This window comes from Agrilus planipennis, unplaced genomic scaffold (assembly GCF_000699045.2).
Source record: "Agrilus planipennis isolate EAB-ADULT unplaced genomic scaffold, Apla_2.0 scaffold15, whole genome shotgun sequence".
NCBI classification, from domain to species: domain Eukaryota; kingdom Metazoa; phylum Arthropoda; class Insecta; order Coleoptera; family Buprestidae; genus Agrilus; species Agrilus planipennis.
In genome coordinates this window covers 836,396-858,814 of record NW_020438871.1, presented here as the reverse complement: position 1 = coordinate 858,814, position 22,419 = coordinate 836,396, and the positions used below count along the sequence as shown (strand labels likewise).

The 22,419-nt window shown below is 33.9% G+C and overlaps 4 protein-coding genes across 5 annotated transcripts; 1 reads left to right on the top strand and 3 right to left on the bottom strand.

Annotated features, from left to right (window-relative positions):
- Window positions 1–420: 420 nt before the first annotated feature.
- On the bottom strand, window positions 421–2,080 carry LOC108735293 (probable elongation factor 1-delta). 2 transcript variants are annotated; one of them, XM_018467202.1, is made up of 8 exons: window positions 1,969–2,080; window positions 1,710–1,809; window positions 1,539–1,616; window positions 1,305–1,392; window positions 991–1,248; window positions 812–937; window positions 641–756; window positions 421–577 (listed from the first exon to the last, which is right to left on the bottom strand). In XM_018467202.1, the coding sequence occupies exons 2-8, from the start codon at window positions 1,803–1,805 to the stop codon at window positions 539–541; spliced, it is 801 nt and encodes a 266-aa protein (XP_018322704.1). In that variant the 5' UTR covers window positions 1,806–1,809; window positions 1,969–2,080; the 3' UTR covers window positions 421–538. The 2 variants fall into 2 exon arrangements, with proteins under 2 accessions (XP_018322704.1, XP_018322705.1); XM_018467203.1 differs by lacking the exon at window positions 1,539–1,616.
- A 235-nt stretch (window positions 2,081–2,315) lies between these two features.
- On the bottom strand, window positions 2,316–5,774 carry LOC108735292 (endochitinase). Its single transcript, XM_018467201.2, has 11 exons — window positions 5,435–5,774; window positions 4,697–4,752; window positions 4,414–4,586; window positions 4,192–4,357; window positions 3,908–4,130; window positions 3,718–3,841; window positions 3,465–3,662; window positions 3,326–3,407; window positions 3,052–3,263; window positions 2,711–2,998; window positions 2,316–2,656 (listed from the first exon to the last, which is right to left on the bottom strand). Exons 2-11 carry the CDS (start codon window positions 4,749–4,751, stop codon window positions 2,531–2,533), a joined length of 1,647 nt encoding a protein of 548 aa, XP_018322703.1. The 5' UTR covers window position 4,752; window positions 5,435–5,774; the 3' UTR covers window positions 2,316–2,530.
- Window positions 5,775–12,218: 6,444 nt separating this feature from the next.
- On the top strand, window positions 12,219–15,123 carry LOC108735311 (inhibin beta A chain). Its single transcript, XM_018467226.2, has 4 exons — window positions 12,219–13,071; window positions 13,623–13,856; window positions 13,936–14,330; window positions 14,844–15,123. The coding sequence occupies exons 1-4, from the start codon at window positions 12,657–12,659 to the stop codon at window positions 15,009–15,011; spliced, it is 1,212 nt and encodes a 403-aa protein (XP_018322728.1). The 5' UTR covers window positions 12,219–12,656; the 3' UTR covers window positions 15,012–15,123.
- A 923-nt stretch (window positions 15,124–16,046) lies between these two features.
- Window positions 16,047–22,236, bottom strand: LOC108735282 (vitellogenin-like). Its single transcript, XM_018467187.1, has 5 exons — window positions 22,006–22,236; window positions 19,481–21,587; window positions 18,964–19,418; window positions 17,219–18,910; window positions 16,047–17,156 (listed from the first exon to the last, which is right to left on the bottom strand). Exons 1-5 carry the CDS (start codon window positions 22,034–22,036, stop codon window positions 16,144–16,146), a joined length of 5,298 nt encoding a protein of 1,765 aa, XP_018322689.1. The 5' UTR covers window positions 22,037–22,236; the 3' UTR covers window positions 16,047–16,143.
- Between the last annotated feature and the right edge of the window lie 183 nt (window positions 22,237–22,419).

The window sequence follows — 22,419 nt, the reverse complement described above, 5'->3', positions numbered from 1 at the left end:
CTACTTCCAAATTGTCATTAATGATGTATATATTTAGATTGATTTAATGTGTTTTTTTTATTCTTGTTTAATCTTTTCTTTTATAAAATAATTACCGTGTAGTACTTCTGCTAATTTTAGCTTTACTTTAAAAAATACATCGCCTCAAAGAATATCGATTACTTTTCCAATCAAACGGGTAATTATAAGTCATTAATAAGCAAAAAATGTTAATCAATTTGATGGAAATTAAATTAAAATTTACGGTGTCTACAGACTGCGCCAACATTAGAGTAGCCCATTAATGTAGTTTTATAAGCAAGGTTGGTCTCTTTAATTTACTTTCACTTGATTACTCTTGGTTAATGTTGTTTTTCTTTTATTCTCTAAAATTTGCTTAACTAAATTTTTTTGTGGGGTATTCAAAATGAAACTTTTATGAAAATATCACTTCATTTAATTAAGGAAATAAATTGATCATACATGATTTTGTCAAATAGTTTTAACTGAATTGAAAATTGGCTATAATGTGAATGGAATATTCAAAGGATTATTGGTGTTAGACCTTATTGAAAGCTGCAATATCAATACTTTGGACCTACAAAAAATTAACAAAAGTAATTAAACAACAAATATCTCACTTTCTGATAAAACTACTTACATAATCTTCAAGTTTCTCGATTTCTTCTTGAAGCCAGTCTACAGAAACTTTATCATCTTCAACAACACAAGATATTTGAAGTTTATGAATCCCATAAGCCAAAGGAACAAGTTTTGCTAAAAGTAGAATATTTCTTATTTTCTAAATAACAACTGCAACTGTATATAATACCTGCTCCCCATATGAGACCATCAGTTTCAATTTTACGTACTTCTTCTTCCATTTTCTTCATATCTGTTTCATCATCCCATGGTTTAATATCCAAAATAATATTTGACTTTGCAATAAGTTGAGGTTCTGTAACATAAAACATTAAATTATAATATATTATGTGTTTTGAAAAATTTTACTTTTGGATTTCTTGGCATTATAAGCTGCCAACCTTTCTTCTCTTATTTTGACTGCTTCTTCATTTTCTTCTTCTGAATCAGAACCAAAAAGATCTACATCATCATCTGCATCTTTTTTTGATTCAACTTTTGAAGGGATACTAACTGGTTTAACATTTGAACTTAGTTTACATTCACTTGGCGTTTGTTTAAGAGTATTCTCCAGACCTATTAGTCTTGATTCAATTGCATTAAATCGGCTTTCGAAATTGCTGATAACTGCAACACAAATTAATACTGTTTCAAATATATCAGTTTACTTTGAGATAAGATACCATTATGAAATTCAACCATTTTCTTTTCAAAAAACTTTAAGGCACTGGTATCAATTGGAGCAGAAGTAGGTGTTGGTAATTGAAGAGGCTGAAAAAAAATATGTATTTATTAGAATGTACTTTTATGAATGTCTTACAAGCTCAAAGTGAAATATACATATCTACAAACTCAAATTTAATTGAAGACATAAAATTCTGAGTAAAAAACAGCTAATTGTTCTTTAATTTACTCACATCTGGAAATTGATTTCTAATTTCTAAAAGTTGTTGCCTCGCTTTAGCTACTTCATTAGCCAAAGGAGTATTAATTACCTGCACCAAGAAATATAATTAGTATTATAATTTACTCTACTTTTTCTACACTGATTGTTCATTCTTTCCACTAATTATAAAACCCTTAGTTACCTGAGCTGACTTTTGGTAATATGCAGCTTCTGCATCGTCATATTTTGATTTATCAAACCAAAATTTCTCTTGTGATAAAGCAGCTACTAATGCCATTGTACTACAATAAAAAATAAATCAAAAAAAGAGAATTTACACGTGTTGGAAGTATTGGCATCAACCAGGTGGTTCTAACAGAAACGATGTTAAACACTTGCATATTAAAAGTAACTTAATTATTAATGTTACTAAATAAGTAGGAATTACAAAAAAGTCTTACCAAACTTTTTAGAAAGGAGAAAAACGTTTAATAATTTCAACTTTTACGAAGAAATGAAAAAGACAAATAAAGGTTAGGCTAGTAACTGACAATTGCTGACAATTCTTGAATGTGCTTCGTGTATAGTCAAACAGTAGTGGTTCAATAACCGCTTTTTATTTTATTTTCAAAATGGAGACTTACAATTTAGTTCTAATTTAATATATACTATACAAATTATGGAATATAATTGTCAGAATAATAAGTTATATTTAAGAAAATATTAAATTGTTGTTGTATAAACATTTTAATTAAATTTATTTCTTTACAAGATGATTGGGTCCCAAAAATGGTAATACAATGGTTGAAAGTGTTCATATAAATCTATTATTTTATACTGTAATTCGTTTATCATTTAATATAAGGTAGTAATATACCAAAATTTTACATAGGTTCTACCTGTAATACTAGTATTTGCTTCTGTATTTTGTAATATCCTTAGAATACTGTTATTACATTAATATAATGCAGTTTTATTAAGTAATATTTTTCTAAAAACAGTCAAATATCGATATTTAAATAATTAGATTGATCTGCACGAATCTCTGTCTGCATTTGCTGGCCAATCACAAATATGTTGAACGGTGTGGTAAACTGTTCCGGGTTTACAAGTGAATTCGAAAGGTTTTCCATGAACGCATCGGTAATACTGTAGGGAAAAAAATTAAAATATCTTATCAATTATATATATTCATTCAAATACCTTGTCACATCGCACGTGGGGTAGAAAGTCAGCCTCCTTGCAATCAATGTTATTGTCGACATCTTCTTCCTTCTCTGATACTTCCTCCACAGAAGGGGATGTCGTTGGCTTAGAAGCAGATGGTTTGGTTGTAGTTCTTTGGGGTCTTCTTGTTGTCGTTTTGGTGGTTGTTGACGGTTTAAGAGTCGCTACTGTGGTCGTTGGTTTCCATTCACTCCAAGAGGTAGACGAAGGAAGAGAAGGGGAATCACCGGAAGATTGAGTACTTGGAGGTCGAGCCCACTCAGGCTATAAAAAGACCATTAAATATTTTACCAAGGAGTTTGGTCTTACTAGATTACTCTTTTGGTTGTAGAAATGGTCGGTTCTGGTACTGTATATCCCTTCATGTTGGCATGGAGGATATGCATGAGGACATTCTTAGGTCCACATAAACCGTGGAAATCGTCCATATCAATTGCCCAAGTCATTGCGCCTGCATACCCTTTCGATTTTATCCAATCCATTTTAATTTGTACACTTTCTGGATCTTCATATCCAACCCATTGAGTTCCTAGAGTGATACATCGAGAACATTAGTATGTACATATAGTAATAGTCTTTATTTTTTGATACCTTTGTACGCATAAGGTACTTTTCCTGCTTCGTCCCATTTTTTCGTCCAACCTGATTCTTTATTCATAACTTCAGTGCAGATCTAAAAAAAAAATCGAATGGCAGATTACCTTTTATTTCTTAGTGAAATTTTACGCACTTCGTAGTAGGCTAAGAATCCTGTAGCATTGGTAAACGGTCCTGGATTTCCACCTCCAGCTTCCTTATTAATATAAGTACCAAGATTGTAATTTTGGTTTCCTTGACTCAAAGTATACGTTCTCCCGTAGAAAGGTATTCCAATTACAAGTTTCTTCGGCGAACAACCAAAATCGACCCATAATTGTACACCATCGTTCTTTAATAAATAGTCGTAAGTAGATGTTTTATTATTTGATGTACCATTTACTTACAACATTAAGTTTTTCGTAAGCCCATTGGTCGTGTGGTCTTTTGTACAGAGCACTGTGAGTATCAGCGAAACCAGCCCAGTTTCCTCTAAGGTCGTAAGACATTACGTGGACAGCATCTAAAAGTCTAAAATAATGGTAGGTACAATTGAAAATTCAGTTCAAAGTGAGTAATTTAGAAAACAATTATTACTCGCAAAGCTCGGGAACATGATATCCTTCTTGTAATCTAAATTTAGCGATTGGAACTGCCATGGTAATCTCCCATCCCTTTCCTTCCTTATCGAAAGCCCTTCTAAGCTCTTCCACAAAGTAAAGGAACATGTCTTTGTCAGAGAACTTTCCACCCCTATCTGCTGCAGCCGGGTATTCCCAATCCAAGTCAAATCCATCAAAATCAAATGCTCTCATGAAGTCTATCAAATGTTTACATTTAATTACTGCCAAGAATTTCGTTTAATTTTTCAAATTATTTACCTACGGTGCTACTTATAAAAGAATCGCGTCTAGCTTTCGTGGCTACCATTTGGGAATATTTTTCACCCCCTTCTGCCCATCCTCCTACAGCAATTTGAAATTTAACATTGGGATGTTTCTTCTTCAAAGCTGTGAAATTTTTAAAACCATTTTGTTCGATATCCAACTAGAAAAAATATTTTCGTCAAGGAACCATTACAATTTTCGTAAAGATAATCATACTTCGGGATCTATAACCAAAACGCCCCATGTTTTGCTATCAACCCCAATGAAAGAATAGACTACGTGCGTACACAGTGAAACTGGGATGTCTTCGATGCCATATCTTCCTACTCCGGGTCGGTAAATTGCCCAATTGCTGAAGTAACAGACAACTCTGCTCGGAGTTGCATCTACTACAAAAAAAGTGTTTTGTCGTTCAAGAGCGCGCTTTGGTTTCGTTAATTTTTTTTTGTCTTCTACTTTTTTTATTTCTATTTACGTAAAAGGTACAACTTACACTTACCTAACGTTGTAGCAAATATTACAAAACACAATAGAAGCGACAGTTTCATTTTCATTCTGTAAATAGAAAGTTAAGAAATAACAACGAAGAAAAACAAAATATATTTATTTGTTTGTTGCATCATTTTAACAACATAATAGATTCAATCCGAAAAGGAAGTGGTTACATTTGATATGCAGTTATTTTCTTTGGCCATCAACGAACAATGTATTTTAATTTTAATATTACGTGCATTGCGAAATGTATTGGAATTGTTTAAATAAAAGGGAATGTCGCATCACAAAGAGGCGGTACAGTATTATAAAACTTTTATTATTTTTTTTTTGTCTACTTATTAAATTTTTATTCAAACTACGATAGTGACAATTTGAAGAAACATGTTTAATACTGGAGCAATCAATGGATATGTTTAATAAAAATAATTGCTTCTTTAAGTCGATTGATCCAATTAAACAAAATCTTAATTGAGAATTTTGCNATAGAGGTACACATGTTAACATCAGCTATTTATAATTATTGAAGAAAACAGTAGATTATTTATCTATGTACAGAGTGATTTATAAAGCAAAGGATAACTGAAGATTCCAAACTCTAAAATAAGATTTAACGTGAATACACGTTATACAAATCATGGTATTAATGTATTTTTCTCGAACAATAATAATTAATTGATATATGTTTAGTATATTGAAGATATCACTTTAAATATAAAAATACTGAATTAATTTGTTAAATTACCTTTTTGATATAAAGTACCCTTTTCTGTTATAAAAAGAATTCCCTTTGAAAATGATCCGAAAAGAAATAGTTTAAACTTGTTGATTTGTTAAAAATTTGGTGCCTTATACCACTATAACTGCACTTAAAAAACAAATCAGTTGAACGGCACTGGTGATGGCGCAAAGAATGGTAACAAAAACGACATCACACTGGGGACAGCAGAAGATGGTCGGGGATTTATAGCAAAGTTTCGTTTAGCTTTTTTTATGTAGCATTGGGCCATTAACACGATGTGCATTTTGATACCAATATTCCCGAGTCATTACCATTAAAGATACTGTACATTAGATGTATCGTTGTCTTTATTTAGCACGTGTGGTTTTGAATACAGGTACTGTAGGCCAAAGAACTCCGCCCAAAACCGTAGGTGGAATACAAATTATATTCATTGTGAACATAAACAAGGCTCCTTATCAACCTTTAAGGCCTGTGTCATCGCCAATCCACATGCTATAAAATTTTTTTTTTTTACAAAGGCATGCTACGGTATGTTTGAACAGTACCGTCACCTTAAGTTCGGTGGAAATAGGGAGTGCCACTAGCAGAATGAAAATGACAAAATAAAGTAAAAGCCTGCGAAGAATACATTTATTTCAATTGTTGTTTGTTACAAACAATTGTCATTTGTTCGAACGGTTTACTTATCTTATTTTTTACTATTAACATAACGCTTGGAACTTCCCCAAGACAGTCCTTTTGTTTCTAATGTTATGTGTAAACAAAATACAGTTATACACAAATATAGAAGTATTTAATATTAATTTATGCAAATAATCGGTTTGGCGGAATGTTTTTTCTACATTTTTAAAACCGTAAATTGATTTAACAATCTAAAGTGAAACTGTTCGTTGCACTATGAAAGTCAATGATCTGAATTCGTTAGGAAGAAAAATATAAGCGCTTACAATACGAATGATAAGAGAATAAATCAGTTTTTATTACATTGAATTGTTCAATCTTCGACGGTAAATAGGAACAAAAGTTCATATTTTTGTTTTTCGAAAATTTGAATATCATTGGCATCTTTGGAGATAATTTTCTAAATTAATATTTTTTTATCACAATCTATCAATTGTACCTTTAAGCAAAGCTTATCTCATTTTTAAATTTATCAGATTTCAATTTGGCCCCCTTTTTGTGCCTTTCAAGCAGAGTAACTATGATGTACAGAATAATAAACATGTAGGGGCTGTACCTAGCCAGTCTTTTTTTTTGTGAGTCAAGGGTAGGTCATACCGTTGACATTAATATGCTAGGCATCTATATCAGAAGGTAAAGTAAAAAATATCTCACAATCAGACCACACTTGAATTCCACCACCCATTGGTCAGGAAGTGAATTTTCCTTTAACAATCATGCTCATCGAGAGAAAAATCGCAAAATCTCTGGTTTTTATTAAAAGTATTAGATAATTTTTTCACATTAAATACAAACGTCTTATAATAAAATTAACTTAGAAAAGCGTCTTAGATTAAGTGTAGTATCGGGTAAAGTAATTAACTTATTGTTATCCTAGAAGGGCCAGAACTTTAAATGAGCCACGGATCATCTCAGTGAAAGCGCACCCATGATTATGATTTTTTTGGTATACAACCAAAAATAAATAGACATTTACTAGTCGTAATATCTACAGCTAGGACACTACCGGAATACCAGGAATGCCTTCTAGAAACGATTGTTTTTGTTTATTTTTGTATTGTTAGTATGCTACATTGCGGAACCCAATGAATATTCACAACACATAATCACACAAATGGTGAAAATTGTATACGCTATGAGATTTGAATATTAATTAATAGGTAAATAAAAAATAAAGCCAAGGAAAATTTGTGCCTACAATTCAGTTCAGTTGAATAGGAAGTAGGTATTAGTAGATACCTACTTCTAGTAATCGCAGAAAAGTCCAATTAACAATTTATGAAGAGAAACAAATGCCGTTGGATCCAATAACGAAAACTAAAGAAACAAAGGCAATGAATGAAACGTGATCCTGCAAAAGGTTCGTTGATCCTTCTGGCGGATTAACTCGGCAATATTATGAAAGCACTACACTTTTAATAAGCATACTTTATACTGGCAACAGGTTTTTAAAAACCTGCTGAGAGCTTCTTAAACACATCAAGTTTACAGTCCTGTACGTAAAATCAAACTTTAAGTTTGTTAGTCCCAATCGAGTATAAGTAATACGTAGAATAATGACGATGTATGAATTTTTAATGTAATATATATAGAGGTACACATGTTAACATCAGCTATTTATAATTATTGAAGAAAACAGTAGATTATTTATCTATGTACAGAGTGATTTATAAAGCAAAGGATAACTGAAGATTCCAAACTCTAAAATAAGATTTAACGTGAATACACGTTATACAAATCATGGTATTAATGTATTTTTCTCGAACAATAATCTTATAATTAAGTACAGGTTCTTGCAAATAAAACATTTGCGGGGTGTTACTGTTTTTTTTTAATAATTTGTGGAGGGTAATGATAAAATCCTTTAAACTGAAGTAATTCCTTTCTATTTTAATATTTTTCAGATTTTGTGCTAAATAATTGTTTTTTTTTTATACAAGCAAAACTATCAGCTTGTAGTCCTTAGAAATGATCAAAACTTTTAATCATTCTTATTTCCAATCCTCTCAGTTAAGTGGGTATTTAGTACATCCTCAAATTCTTGGGACTCATTATCTATAGCTATACCTTGTACGGCTCACCGTTATCGCCGCTGCTAATAAACAATTATTGGAATTTTATTTTTATGTCGTATTAAAGTTTTAAGTAAACATAAATAAAATGGTTGTGTATAAAAAGTTTTTAATTTACTTAAATACATTTACGTAGGTGTCTGTATGATCCGGTCAGCTACCTAGTAAATTTTGCATTGTTCGGATTTTTACCTTTCAGTTTGTCCAAATGTTATCGCTTGTTACATTATCTAATTTTTGAACCAAAGAATGTGTCATTTCGTTTTATTTAAATGATAATAGACGAAGTTCTTGACCTGTGATAGCAAAATGGAGTCATGGGTCACTCATGCAACTAACGAAACTTACGCTTTAATCTTTTAAGGCGGGCATCTGCGAATGATACGTAACGTAACAGTGAACATGTTATTACGGCACGTGGAAAAGATTGTAGAAGCATTTTTAAATTTGGCTAGGATTTGAGCAATTATCATCACCATAAGGTTTTCAGAAAATAGTATTTTAGTCTAGGCCTGCCTCAAACCCTTTCTGCTTCTAATATGTCTATAACTAGTCCTTTGATTCTGTAAAGGATATTAGCCGGAACGGAGTCGTGTACACGGCAATGCGCACTTATTTCACACTGGAATTCCATTGAATCGTCGGACTGCGGATACCCGCCTTTATTTTTTTTTTTTAATACGCCAATACAACAAGTAGAATTTGATATGGTTATTGAAAACTTGCTAGAAATTAGTAGATTTTTAAAAGCAAAAAACAATTACTGGAAATTATGCGATGCAATTTGTCTGGAATAGTTGATAGTCGAGGCAAAGTCTGCGGCTTGTTGTTATTTTGCAAGGAATTTAAATGTGGCATCTAGTAGCTTCCTTCTTCCAAATAGTTATGAATGTTCGTATAAAGTAACATAGTTCGATGTGTAACTATTTATAGGCACCCTCGCTCTGCAGTTGCCTCAAATAAGTTGAAGAAATGTAATTCGTCAAGCGATAGATGGAATCAACCTTTTGTTATCGCAAAGTATTTTTATTTAGCCATTAATTTCATTTCAAAGTTCATGTTGAGAAATAATAAATTAATGTTTATAAATAGTTGTGGGCGAAAGTAAATGATTGGTAACTTCTGTGTTTGCTTGTATGAACGAGGTCGCTCTTATACAAATATTGATAATTCGCAAAAAATAGCGATTTAAGTGAAACGTACATGCTTCATATAATGTTACAGTTCTTTTCAAGTTCACTATTACTTTACTGTAAGATGCAAAATGCATTCGTAAACATAAACAATTATTTGCAATTCATATCAAATCTCACTCCAACCTTTTCGACACTTATCTCCGTAAAATTAAAATTCTTTTACAGTGATTATTCGGATTGAACCTTGTGAAATTATGACATATAAAAGTTATTATTAGTAAGCATGAGTTCTCTAGAAAAGTATTTTTTGTCATGCCTTTACAGAAAATAGCATTTTCTTCCCTAATTTCCGGGACGAATGTGAAATAAGAAATATATACGATATTCTTAGTATTTCCCGACACGATAAAAAACTACTCCTTATCTTGAGTTATGAGCAAATGGTGAATTGACTATAAATTGTATTCTGATAGTAATTTATCTCGATCTGGATCTGGACCATAATATCGTAGCCATATCGCCATGTGACTGCAACATGATTACCGAATTTATTAAACGAGAAAAAATTCTGATGTAATACTTCTCAATCAAGCGCCTTTTGACTCCTTTTTATACCCAATATGATCTTCATAGCGTTTAGGCGGTGAAAATCCCATCTCCATCGTAAGTCAATTATAAAATAAATGCAAGTACTGGTCATCTTCCCACATTCAGACTTCCTGCAATTCAAAAGCAATATTTGATGCATTCACTTCATTTTCCTTAATTTAGGGGTAGGTACTTTTCCATCCTATAATCGGCTGTTTTTGTAAATTAGGTCGTAACAGTTTATGCTTTATTCATATGATATTTATTATTAGCTTAAAGTAAAAGAGGATAAGAAAATAGGCGATTTTGGCGATCACTCTTTNAACGAGAAAAAATTCTGATGTAATACTTCTCAATCAAGCGCCTTTTGACTCCTTTTTATACCCAATATGATCTTCATAGCGTTTAGGCGGTGAAAATCCCATCTCCATCGTAAGTCAATTATAAAATAAATGCAAGTACTGGTCATCTTCCCACATTCAGACTTCCTGCAATTCAAAAGCAATATTTGATGCATTCACTTCATTTTCCTTAATTTAGGGGTAGGTACTTTTCCATCCTATAATCGGCTGTTTTTGTAAATTAGGTCGTAACAGTTTATGCTTTATTCATATGATATTTATTATTAGCTTAAAGTAAAAGAGGATAAGAAAATAGGCGATTTTGGCGATCACTCTTTTCGATATGATGAGTTTTGAGTAGATCTAAAACGGTATGTAAGTAATGGACTAATAAATATTTGAGTTATGGAAGATTAAGCTACAGGTGTTTGACTCTGTGTTATTTGTTTAATACAAAGTTTGTTTTAAAGGAGTAAAATCACGGAGTAATAATTTATTTACAAATTTGTTCAACATTTGATCACGCAATTAGACGATGTGGTCCAGATATTTTCAACATGTTGATCATCACATAAAATACATAGATATTTTCTGAAGCAAGTCAAAATTAAATAATATAAAACTAAAAAAGGAAAAAACATCCTATTTAAAACAAAAATACACTGAATTATCTAGTACAAGTTATTACACAAATCCAAAAATACATATACCTGTATATATATATATGTATTAATTCTTTTGATGCCTCGTCAACAAACTCGTGCTCTATATATTTTTTATTTAATTAACACAAAAGAGAGATCATATTGTAAACGCATGCTTGGGAGATATTTTATGATACTATGGAACGTAATACACATTGCAGTTGCATGTTTATTCGAAGTATTAGTAAAAGGAATCTCCAAACAAGGTACAACGTTCTATTAATTCCCATATCGTGGAGACAATGTTTTGTAAGTTACGAATAATTACAATTGTTATCGTAATTGAACATTGCAGTTAATAGTAAACATATGATAATAGTGAATCTTATCTAATACGTTAAACAATGTTGTTAGGAAAATATTATTATGTTACTACAATTTACATAAAAATTTCTTTCATCTTGTTCTTGAGAAACTTGTCCCATATGACTTTTTTGTTTGTTAATGTCCTCTAGATTTGTCAACATTTTTTTTTTTTTTGGCAAAATTGATAAACCTACACGCTTTCTAATGTGAGATTATATTTGCACATTTTTGAGAAATATTTTCGATAACCAACGTATTATTTTTTCATTGACACACTGACATGACTATTTAATTAGAACAAATGTTTACAATCTTTTAGCGAACACTTTAACCTTTGACATGAGATACACTATTTCTTACTATTGAACGTCTTTTCCTGGAATTACCATCCTTTAAGTTTCCCCACAAGGCAACAACTCTCATCATTCTGTTAATAATTTTTACTTTTCGAAATAATCGACAATTACATTCAGAAAATATTAAAATATTGAAGATTAATTGATTAGAGGGTTCTGCACGCGTGTTAAATATTTAAATTTCAATATTATATACAAAAAAATATTGTGCTAGAATGTTAAATTAATTTAACTTAATTAAAGTTATCAATTATCGGTTTAGATTTGGTTTATAAACGAATATAATGATAATGCGCAAAATATACATTTTCGTCTTAATATGTTATATACTATACATTACATGTATTCACATATATTTTAATACTTATTACTTACTACTATTACAATTATTGTTTGTGTGTATTTATTGGTGATCAAAATCTGGACTCGTGTTTCACTAAACTATTACAAAATTCCAAAATGCCTCAAACAAATAACTTTACATCCTGGATTGCAAAATCTGACCGCTTTTTTATCAAAAGCCGCGTTACGTAATCTCATAAAAAATTTCGTCATTTATTGAGAGCATTTTTAAATCGTTTCCTCGTCTGCAAAAATAATTTACTGACAACACGTTACAATTTTACTGTAAAAACGTTACGCATTATTTCGAAAAAAGTAGAAGTGAATACAAAAATCCTGAAAAGAATTATGAAAACGGAAGGAGTACCCTAAAGATTTTCTTTCAGAATTTTGTGGAATTAATTTTGTTTAGTGTCAGAGAACAGTGTGGTGCACCTACGAGGCATGAGATGCATTCAGTCTACAATATATTGTAGAAACGGAAGTTAGAAAGTCAAAACGCTGATAGGGTTTTGATTTTTCTTGTCCACGGTGCACATTTCATATAGAAACTATAACAAGCATACCAGGACACAGGTTCAAGGTTCAAATTTGTATCATTCATCAAAGCAGTGTTCAGAGTGGGGAATTAAAATACGACCGTATTAAGAGTGAACATCACGACTTCAGAAGAGTTTTGTTTCTAACAAATTCACAATGGGTAAACAGGAAATAGAAATGTTTCGGGTTGCATTTCTAGTCGCGATTCTGTGTAATTTTGTGGGTGTCAGTGCAGGCTACATTTCAATTTTTGGACCTTGGTTTGATTCTTCGCCGTCTACGTCTTCAACTCCTTCGCCAACCAGTGAACCCAATGGGATGGCCCGTAGTCGTCAACATAAGTACACAATTACGGAAGAGCAACTCACTGCCATCAGGATAGAGTACATTAAAAACCAAATATTGAGGAAACTTCGACTCAAACATAAACCTTCTGTCTCCAAAGCTTTCCTGCCGAAACTGGTTATTGAAAGCAACTCTATATTGCCAAAAGTTCAGGATGACTCCAGCAACTTGTATTTCGACGATTTCTACGGAAAAACTACTCAAGCTGTTGTTTTCCCGTACGAAGGTACGATCAAATCATATTAGATCATATAATATCATCACATACTTGTCACATAGAAACGCAAACATTTTTTCACATTGATCTGCCCCCAAAAACTCAGAGCAAAACTTTTGGTATTTTTAAAATCACATTACCGTTCGTAACGCAATATTAATAATTTAGCGAAGTGAGATGTGATCGTAAAGTGACTACACAAAAGGTTACAAGGTCATCGATCACTCAACAAGGAAGTATATTGGCAAAAAAGAAATAATTGCATAACTCGTCACTTGTTTAAGATACTTATCCATAACGTAACTAAATGGTTACATTATGGATAAAAATGTCCTTTTTTGGAAAACGTGATTTCGAATTAATTTCACAACCGAAACTTTGCTTAGGGACGTCAGGAAGATAAAGAAATAATGGCCTTTCTGATGGTGTTTCGGTTCATTTAGAAATGATGATAGAGAGCAAAATCCCAGCATCAACTATCATAATCACGATTCATTATTCGCATTTTTTAACCAACAACTTGCATAGAAGATTAAGAAGGAATATTTCGCATCTTTCAGATGAAGCAAAGTGTGTCAGAAAGGTTCAGTACCCATCGGCATGCCTCCCATTTGTGTTACCAAAAGATGTTCATGCATCAGAAGTAAGCACTGCAGAGCTATGGGTTTACAAAAAGGCAGACAGTGAAGATATTCATAACCAAACATTCATAGTATCAGAAATAGCCCATTGGGATGCCAAAAAGAGTTTTCAAAAAACTACACCGATTTATATCAACCAAACCACCGTAACAGGTTGGTCATATACTCTTCGATTTTGCATTACTTATTATCGATGACAAGTTAATTAATTTTACTTTTCACTCTTCCACAGAGGGTTGGTTAACAATAGACGTAACACAAATAGTAAAAAATTGGTTAGATAATAAATCTAGTTTGACCCATGCCATAAATGTAGCATGCAAAACCTGTAGTAAGGACGTCGGAGATTCTCCAATTTCATTCAAACTGAACGACAAACCTTTCGTCGTCATCCATACTCATTCTCAGCAAAAAAGGACAGTCCACAGAAGGACAAAAAGGCATGTTAATTGTTATCCTGGAGTAACGGATTGCTGCAGGGAAAGTCTTTATATTTCTTTTGCTGATATAGGGTGGGACGATTGGATAATCTCGCCTAGCGGATATAACGCTTATTTCTGTAAAGGATCGTGCAATTCAGCAACCGCCAAGACGCTGAGTGCAAGCCAACATAACTCAATATTACAGGTAATTACTCTTACTATAACAGAGTCAGTTTCGAAAGGCGAAGTCCGCAATAAACAATTTGGACAAACGAAGAAAATAGCGAAATATGTTCTGACTAGTTTATTGATGTAGCCTTTCCAATTTAACTCGGGTATCTTTCAAAAATTCATATTTAATTCTCATTTATTTACATTCGATTATTTTCACTTATAAGTAGGTGAATGAATAATGATAAATTATGATACTGCATAAATATTTCGGTTAGCCTTCTGCGATAATATATTATACAAATGTAATGTAATTAAAATTTTGATAACATTTAGCCTTACCGAAGAAGCGTGTCTATTTCATTTACGATAATTACGCTTAAGAAAATAAAAAACTATATTTAAATTAATTTATTACAGAAACGCAGTATCTAAACTAAGTACCGCGAAATCTATTATGGAGTTGTTGAATTACATTTTTAATACTGTTACAATTTGTTCGTCACTAAATATCATGTAATAGTATTTTCCATTGTTTATTTCGCAGAAAGTTATGTATGATCCTAACAGAAATTCTGGGAATAGATTGGAACTAACGACATGCTGTGCTGCTACCCAATTTCAGCCTTTACAATTATTTTATATGGACAACAACAAAACAATTACATCAAAAATATTATCGAACATGATAGTTGAGACTTGCGGCTGTATGTGAGAGTCTTAGTGTGGTTTAATCGTTCTTCGTCAGTATTTTTAAATTAATTTAAATTTATTACCCACTACTCCATGCGCAGGATATGGACCTTCTGGTGAAGTTATTAGTGAAATCATGCTCATCGAGAGAAAAATCGCAAAATCTCTGGTTTTTATTAAAAGTATTAGATAATTTTTTCACATTAAATACAAACGTCTTATAATAAAATTAACTTAGAAAAGCGTCTTAGATTAAGTGTAGTATCGGGTAAAGTAATTAACTTATTGTTATCCTAGAAGGGCCAGAACTTTAAATGAGCCACGGATCATCTCAGTGAAAGCGCACCCATGATTATGATTTTTTTGGTATACAACCAAAAATAAATAGACATTTACTAGTCGTAATATCTACAGCTAGGACACTACCGGAATACCAGGAATGCCTTCTAGAAACGATTGTTTTTGTTTATTTTTGTATTGTTAGTNAATCTTTATGAAAATATATCGTTTAAAGAAGGAAGTATGGGGTAAAAAAAATTTCCATTACTTAATGTTGGTTATATTAAGACTGGCAATGGTTTAATTGTAGTAGTAATGAAAAATAGTAAAACTCCAATTGTTCTTTATTGGTCAGTAACAACAGAAAACGTGTTAACACAACGGGAGCTTCTTAGGAACTAAATTTTTAAAATGTACAAAAGTCTCTGCAGCCTCCTTAGGGCCATAAAACCCAGATGTGGCCTAAAAGTGACCTCGGCAATACGAACAGATATTTCTACAAAACTAAACTCATATCGTTGATTTCCAACACTTAACACTGTTTAGAGCAAGCAGTTGTTTATTTTAAACTTTGTCCACGTTGCTGAGAGATATTAAAACTATTTCCTATCATTTAACCTTTGATCGTTACCTCAGTAAGCGTGTTTTTATGTTCTCGTTTTTCTAAATAGAGGAAAAATTCCCCACTGTCCTCAATAATAAGGTGAGTTAGTACAGTCTACTTGCAATCAATAAAAGACTTAGATATTTAGAATAACTTCTATATTTTCAACTATTTTTTTTACATTTTTGGAATGCTCGTCAATTATTTATTCTACTCTAATATGCTATACATTTTTTTAAAGTCTCGTTTGAATAAGTTAACAATTTTCGTATTAATAAGAAGAAGGCGTGCATTTCAATGGAATAGTCATTTTGATCGATTGATTGGGATCCTTTTGACTGAAGTCTGGATTGGCTCCGCTGTCAATTTGCTTCATCCAAAGGTCACTTATGTGATTCTTGGTAACACAGTGGACATCAACGGTTTTGGTGATACTCTTTGCAACCTTGCAGCCTCTTTGGCAGACAGGTATATTACGTGTCGTGAAACAGACTTGGTTACTTCCTGGTTGTACCATATATCGCGTTTGATGTTTGTAACATGTCGACGTTGAACCTGGAGCTGATGATTCAGTTCGATCGCCATCGCGTTGAGAGACGTAGTTGCCGTAGATGACTTGGCGTCTGGCGCATTTTCCAGAACCTTGCTGCCGGCCTTGAGCCTGGTTACCAGAGAGGGTGTACTGAGCAACGAACTGTTGGGGATTTCCAATAACACAATTTTCAGGATCTGTGAAGTCTTCCGCCATCATTCCCGTGAAGGTGCCGCAAAGGCCGCGGAGGTGACCACGGAATCTGTCGTTGGTTACTGATACCTTCATCGTGGATCCATCGTAGATAATGTAGAAGGCATTTCTAATTTCTAATTTAGTTTCTCCGTTTGGTAAAGAGTACAATTCCACTAGTCCATCTTCAGCCGATGATACCTCCTTATCGTTGTAGTTTATTTGTTGCTTGTTGATGGTTACTCTGGCAGCTGGTTTTCCTCCAGTTGGGATCATTTCAATTTCGACGGGTTTTTGGTCGTTTTCAGGGGAGCGGACTAATATCTTGATTTCCTTATTGTTTTGGTTACCACCTTTAGAGCGAACCAAAACGACGTACTGTTCTTCACGTAATTCATTCTGGAGTTGTTGAAGTCTCAACTGTTCTTGTTGGTTGTAGTGTTGTTTCGAAGAAATGCGAGGTTCGTAGAAGTACACAACTGACCATGCGTCCTTGAATTGAACAGGATACGAAGTATTGTCGAAAGTGGATACGTATTGATGGTCAAGTACACAAGATGCTAAAAAAAATAATTACACGTTGAGTTCTGAATAATTTAGTAAAGGATTCGGGAAAACTTACGTCTGTAGGTGCTGTATTGTAAAAGATGTCTCATAATTCTTTCTTTTACTGAGAATACAGGGTGAACGGCTACAAGAGGTTTCAACCAGTTCGCTATGGGGAGTCGTTCGTACTCGATTTCCTTCTCGGGAGTTGTGATGGTAACGTTAGCCATTTGGAAGTCGGGATAGAAGTCAACGTGTACGTTTGTTTTTCGTTCTGAACCCTGTTTATTGTATGTGACGTTTTTGTATTCTCCGATGTTGAGATCAATCGTATCTAATATTAGTTGCATGACGCCCAAAGTGCTGTCACTCAAGTGTTGATATTCAATGTTTGCATATAAGGTATCCATCGTGTTACTTTGGGTTGTAAGAGCAGCCCATGTCTTCGGATACATAGTGTCTAAACCATTTTCTGCCTTGCTCCTTTTCAGTTCGTATTCAGCGTTCTTCTTCATGTATGCGATTCTACGTTGACTCTTCTTCATTTGTACGTTTACGTTTATCTTTTCTCCGGATTGAATGTCTTTACCGAAAGCAGCTTGAACTTGGAGAGTAGAAGTAGGATCAAAGTTCAACGCGTATTCGAAGTTCAAACCGTTTGTGTTGGGGAATTTACCTTGGGCCATCAAAACTACTTGGTTTGGTTCTTGGCCTGATTGAGGAACTGGTTGTTTTTTGTAGTAGAATAAACCGCGGACTTTCTCATCGACTGGACTAGCTGCAACAGCAATGGTTGTGGTGAATTCAGCAGTGTTTTGCCCTATAAATTGGATGTCAGCGTCAGCCACGTAGATCCTGGGACTATGTATTCCCGATGAAACCTTCTTGTAGAAGTCGTTAAGCCTTTCTTGGGGCTGTTTAGGTGTTTGAGCAATGGTATTGAAATCGACAGAGTCTCCACCAGTTGGTTTTTGGTTTCCTCTTATTTTAGTGGTCAGTTTTAAGGCGAGGTTCATTTTCATTTTCTTGTTTTGTGATTCATTTCCTTGGTATTCAATGTTGAATCTTCTGTGGTCGGTAGGAAGTTCGTAGTAGTTGTTGATGAGTTCTTCCATACCTCCTTCCTTGAACAGATTATGCAAATTCCATTTGAATTCTGGTTTTCCTTCTTCCCAGTGTTGATGTACTTTGAATTTCATTCCAGAGTTTTGTCCGTATACGTCTTGGCGCTCAACTAGTCCTTGGTTGTGAATTTTTGTGTTTTCAATTTCCATCAAAGGTTTTCTTAGTTTGTAATCGCTGTGGGAGGTGTACGTGTATGTAGAGTACTGTAAAATGCGAATATTTTTCTCAGGTTCTTTCATTTGAACTTCCACGTTAAGCTGTTTCTGTTTTGTGTCGAAATGAGATTTGAAAACAAGAGGAGCATAAAGTTGTAGGTTGTCATCGTTTCCGGCGGTATAGTAGTGTCCATCGAATTGCGTTAAGAAACCATAACGGGCTTGTACTTTTCTTGCAACGGTTACTCTTACATCTGCGTTGAAACTGACGGAGTCTGGGATGACAATGTTTTCACCAGAGACTAATTGAGGTTGGACAGTGCCAGTTATTTGTCCGTCTATTTGAACTAGAAGAGGTTTGTTCAGTCTGTAGTAGAATATGAAACCCATGTCCATAGGGAAACTTGCAATCATCTTTCTGTTATCGACTATTTTAGTGTTACCAAGTTTAATACCGGCGCGAAGATCTTGTTCGAGTTTCTTCAAATCTAAAATAAAATACGTTTAGTTTATTCCGTAATTTTTGTAATTATACGTTTACCTTGAAGTTTTTCACGGATTGTAACGTTGTTGAAAGAATACATTCCACTTAAACCGTACAGTTGGTATCTCAATAATCCTTCTAGTTCTTCCCTTTGTTGAGGATGCATGTTCATTATTTTAGCAATACTTTCTGCAGTGAATTCTCCTCCTGTGGACTGTTGCGGTTTGGATTCATCTTTGATTAAATCGGCGATTTCATCGACTAAATCGCCTACGCTAGAGACTTTAGCTTTCAAAACTGCAAGAGGTTGCATGAATCCTCCGGTGTATGAGCTCCATGAGTAGTACATTGCTTTCGGGATGACTTTGTCGTTGCTTCCAATCCAGCTAACCGTTTGTTGATACAAATTGTCCAAGTCTTCTTGTTCAAAAGAGTCGATATGTCCTTTTGAATATTGTTGTCCGTATTCTTTGCGTGTGAGTAAGGGTACAGCTGCCCTAGCGTTTGTGCGACTGGAAAAAGAGGAGAAAACAATAAACAATTAAATATATTATTTAGTCGAGCAAAAACTTACTGATAAACGTATCTCTGTCCTTTTAAGTTGGCGCTACTCAAAATCATGGATTTTACGGCAGAGTTTACTTGCTCGTTTGGATCATAGTTGGTGAATAAAGCCATACGTTGCAGCATGCTTCTTGGCGGTTTTGTTAATATCAAATTGTAAACAGAAGCGACCCTAACGTCTTCGTGTTCTCCGATGTTCTGGTAAATTCTGTAGAGTACACCCCGTACACCTTCTGGGTCAGTCTTAGCCAAAAGTCTTAAAGAGTTGACCATATAAGTTCTTTGGAATTGGGTGATGACATGTTGTCCTTCAAGGTATGGTTCATAGATTTCCAAAATCTTCCTGTGCCCAACCATACCGATAGCGGTTATGTAAGTGTAAATTTTTCGGTTGTCAGCGTGAATGACGGCGTTTTGGAGTTTGTGTCTTAAGTAAGGAATGTACTCATTGATAACGAATTGTTTTCCGGAGTCTGTATCGAATTTGCCGAATGTGTGGACTGGGAATTTATTATGACTGTTTCTTTGATGCATGTAAACATCGTTGACGAGACGGGAAAACGAGATGACGGAACTTACATTAAGATAATCTTCTTGTTCTACTTCCGGTTGCGAAATCATGCCGAAGAAAGCTTTGATGTATTCGTAGGTTGGTTGGACAACAGATTGGCTCATGCGTTCTACTACAATTGAAGCTTCCCTTCCGACAAGCTTCCTGTTTTTGATCCAGTATTGGATGGTAAGGAATGCGGGACCAGTACCGGCTTCAGCAACTGCATCGCGGAAGACCTTCCAAGTTTTGGCAGCAGGACCTTCTTGTTCAGCGGTGTACAGTTCATTTGAGATTTGTTGCAATTGCTTATCATCGAGTGATCTTAATATGTGAGTTAAGAGAATTTGCTTCTCGAGGGTGTGATGTTTCTGGAGCATTTCAGGATTGACAAGTTCTTGTCCAATTTGTCTTGCAAGCTCCCTGACAGCCTGAGCTGAACTTTCTTTAACCTGTTGTTGAGATGGGAATTCGGCAATGAAGGGAGGTAATTGCAGAGGTTCATTAAGTTTAGGTTTGGTATATAGTTGCTCGTCTGAACCTAAAGAACGGGAGTTAGATTCTTCACTGGATTCGCCACTGTTGTTTTCTTTGGTGCCGTCGCGTTGAGAGTAATCTCCGTAGTTGTATACTAAACTTCCGATTGATTTCATACCGGATCCATCACCAGGCATTGATGTTGACGATAGTACCTCTTTCAATTTTAATGAAAATTTGCTTTCAACTCTGCCATAAAGTTTGTCAGAAAGTTCCGACTGAAGCATAATCCTGTTGGTAGACGTAACTTTCTCGATGGTATATCGTTGGAGAGTGCCAGAGATGATGGCCCTTGATACTCCGGTTCTTATGAAGTGTTGTCCCAATGTGTTGCTGGCAGGTCCCTTTTGTTTGGAATCGCCGTTGTCGTAAAATCCGTAATGAAATCCTGGACGATGTTCGCTGTTGGAGTAGTTGCGGCTTTTAGTGACTTCGTAGTACCTTTCTACACTTCCGTGATGAGGTAATGACTCCCTCCAGTTTTCCCATTGTAGCAAGTATTCGGGATATTGTTTGATTTCGTATAAAGTTTCCGTATTACCAGTGATGGTCTTTTCCATTGTTTTGAAGACGGCAAAATCACTTCCTTCCTTTGGCAACTGATTTAACCTGCTTTCGATTACGTTCTGTCCGAGGGTGTCTAGTTGGATTTGACTCACAATGCCCTTGATCATTTTCACTTCCCATGATGGCGTATTCTGCATGACTAAGACGTCGTGTACAACTCCGTCTTTCATAACAATTTTAAAGGGATTGTTAGACATCTGCATAGGTTTGTAGCTAAGTTGAGAGTCCGGAATATCGGAATCCCAACCTCCAAACAAATGCGAATGAACCTGAACCATTTGGACATCGGTCATTTTTGCCATGAAATTGTCATTTCCTCTCGGTGATAGGTGGAATTTGCCTTTCAGAAACACTCCAGTAAGCTCCTTCGATCCGTCCTCGACACCGCTAAGGGTGCGAGTTCTAAAGGTGTAGACGTATTCTGCATCATTTTTCCAAGCAGTGCTTGTCAACAAGGCAAGAGCTATTGCAAACGAAAAAAAATAAAATTAACCTACTTATATATAAAAAACGATTTTAATGATTTAAGTACATATTTCGTGCGCTGTTCTCGCGAATTTATAAAATCGACCATTTATAATTAGAGAACTGTTTTGTAAACACCATAAATCTAAATTTTTTTCATCTGTACCTATAGTGTATTAATTTTATCTCGCCATTAATTATCTTAGAAGAGAGCCAATGAAAATGTAAAATCCAACAAACAATTTCAATTTAATTAGAAATAAAATAAACAAAAGCTTGAAGAAAAGCGTTTGTTAAAATGACTCAAAATTACATTGGAAAAACTGAAAAACACTCGGTTGCAGTGTATTGGATAAATGAGAATTAGAAAAATAAATTTTAGTTGTAAAAACAAGCAATTTGATAAATTTACTTACCCGTTATGAAAGCCAACTTGAGCCATCCCATGGCGAACAACTGACAACACACGGTGGTTGAAGAGTTTATATACAAGATTTATTGCTAACGTTAGCAACTTCTTCGCTACTGATTAAGTTAACGCAAAAATTCTTTATCAACTTTACGTGTATGATGCGAAAATTATTACAAATTATATAATTTTAGTTATTATTTTAACAATGTTGATACATAGCAACAAAAAAGTGAATTCTATTATTACAGTCAACTTATTAAAAAAAAAAAAAGAGNATAACTACATAAAACACTTAACAAGCGTACGTGGTAGTTTTAAAACCAGACATGTTTTTTTTAATTACGTTTTGTAGTAAAAAAGTAAGTGCAATAAACATTTCGTAATTGATCGAAGATGTTATTAAAAAGTAAAAATCAAA

Bases quoted from the DNA above. Each gene is read 5' to 3' on its own strand.
- LOC108735293 (XM_018467202.1), bottom strand. From the start codon at position 1,805: ATGGCATTAGTAGCTGCTTTATCACAAGAGAAATTTTGGTTTGATAAA. The intron at 1,249-1,304 runs GTATCTTATCTC...TTTGTGTTGCAG, and splicing joins AATGGTTGAATTTCATAATG to TTATCAGCAATTTCGAAAGC. The intron at 757-811 runs GTATTATATACA...TTCTACTTTTAG, and splicing joins TGGTCTCATATGGGGAGCAG to CAAAACTTGTTCCTTTGGCT.
- LOC108735292 (XM_018467201.2), bottom strand. From the start codon at position 4,751: ATGAAAATGAAACTGTCGCTTCTATTGTGTTTTGTAATATTTGCTACA. The intron at 4,358-4,413 runs GTATGATTATCT...TATTTTTTCTAG, and splicing joins TTTTGGTTATAGATCCCGAA to TTGGATATCGAACAAAATGG. The intron at 2,999-3,051 runs GTAATCTAGTAA...GTCTTTTTATAG, and splicing joins CCATTTCTACAACCAAAAGA to CCTGAGTGGGCTCGACCTCC.
- LOC108735311 (XM_018467226.2), top strand. From the start codon at position 12,657: ATGGGTAAACAGGAAATAGAAATGTTTCGGGTTGCATTTCTAGTCGCG. The intron at 13,072-13,622 runs GTACGATCAAAT...CGCATCTTTCAG, and splicing joins TGTTGTTTTCCCGTACGAAG to ATGAAGCAAAGTGTGTCAGA. The intron at 13,857-13,935 runs GTTGGTCATATA...ACTCTTCCACAG, and splicing joins CAACCAAACCACCGTAACAG to AGGGTTGGTTAACAATAGAC.
- LOC108735282 (XM_018467187.1), bottom strand. From the start codon at position 22,036: ATGGGATGGCTCAAGTTGGCTTTCATAACGG. The intron at 21,588-22,005 runs GTAAGTAAATTT...CGTTTGCAATAG, and splicing joins CAAGTTGGCTTTCATAACGG to CTCTTGCCTTGTTGACAAGC. The intron at 19,419-19,480 runs GTAAGTTTTTGC...CTCTTTTTCCAG, and splicing joins GGACAGAGATACGTTTATCA to TCGCACAAACGCTAGGGCAG.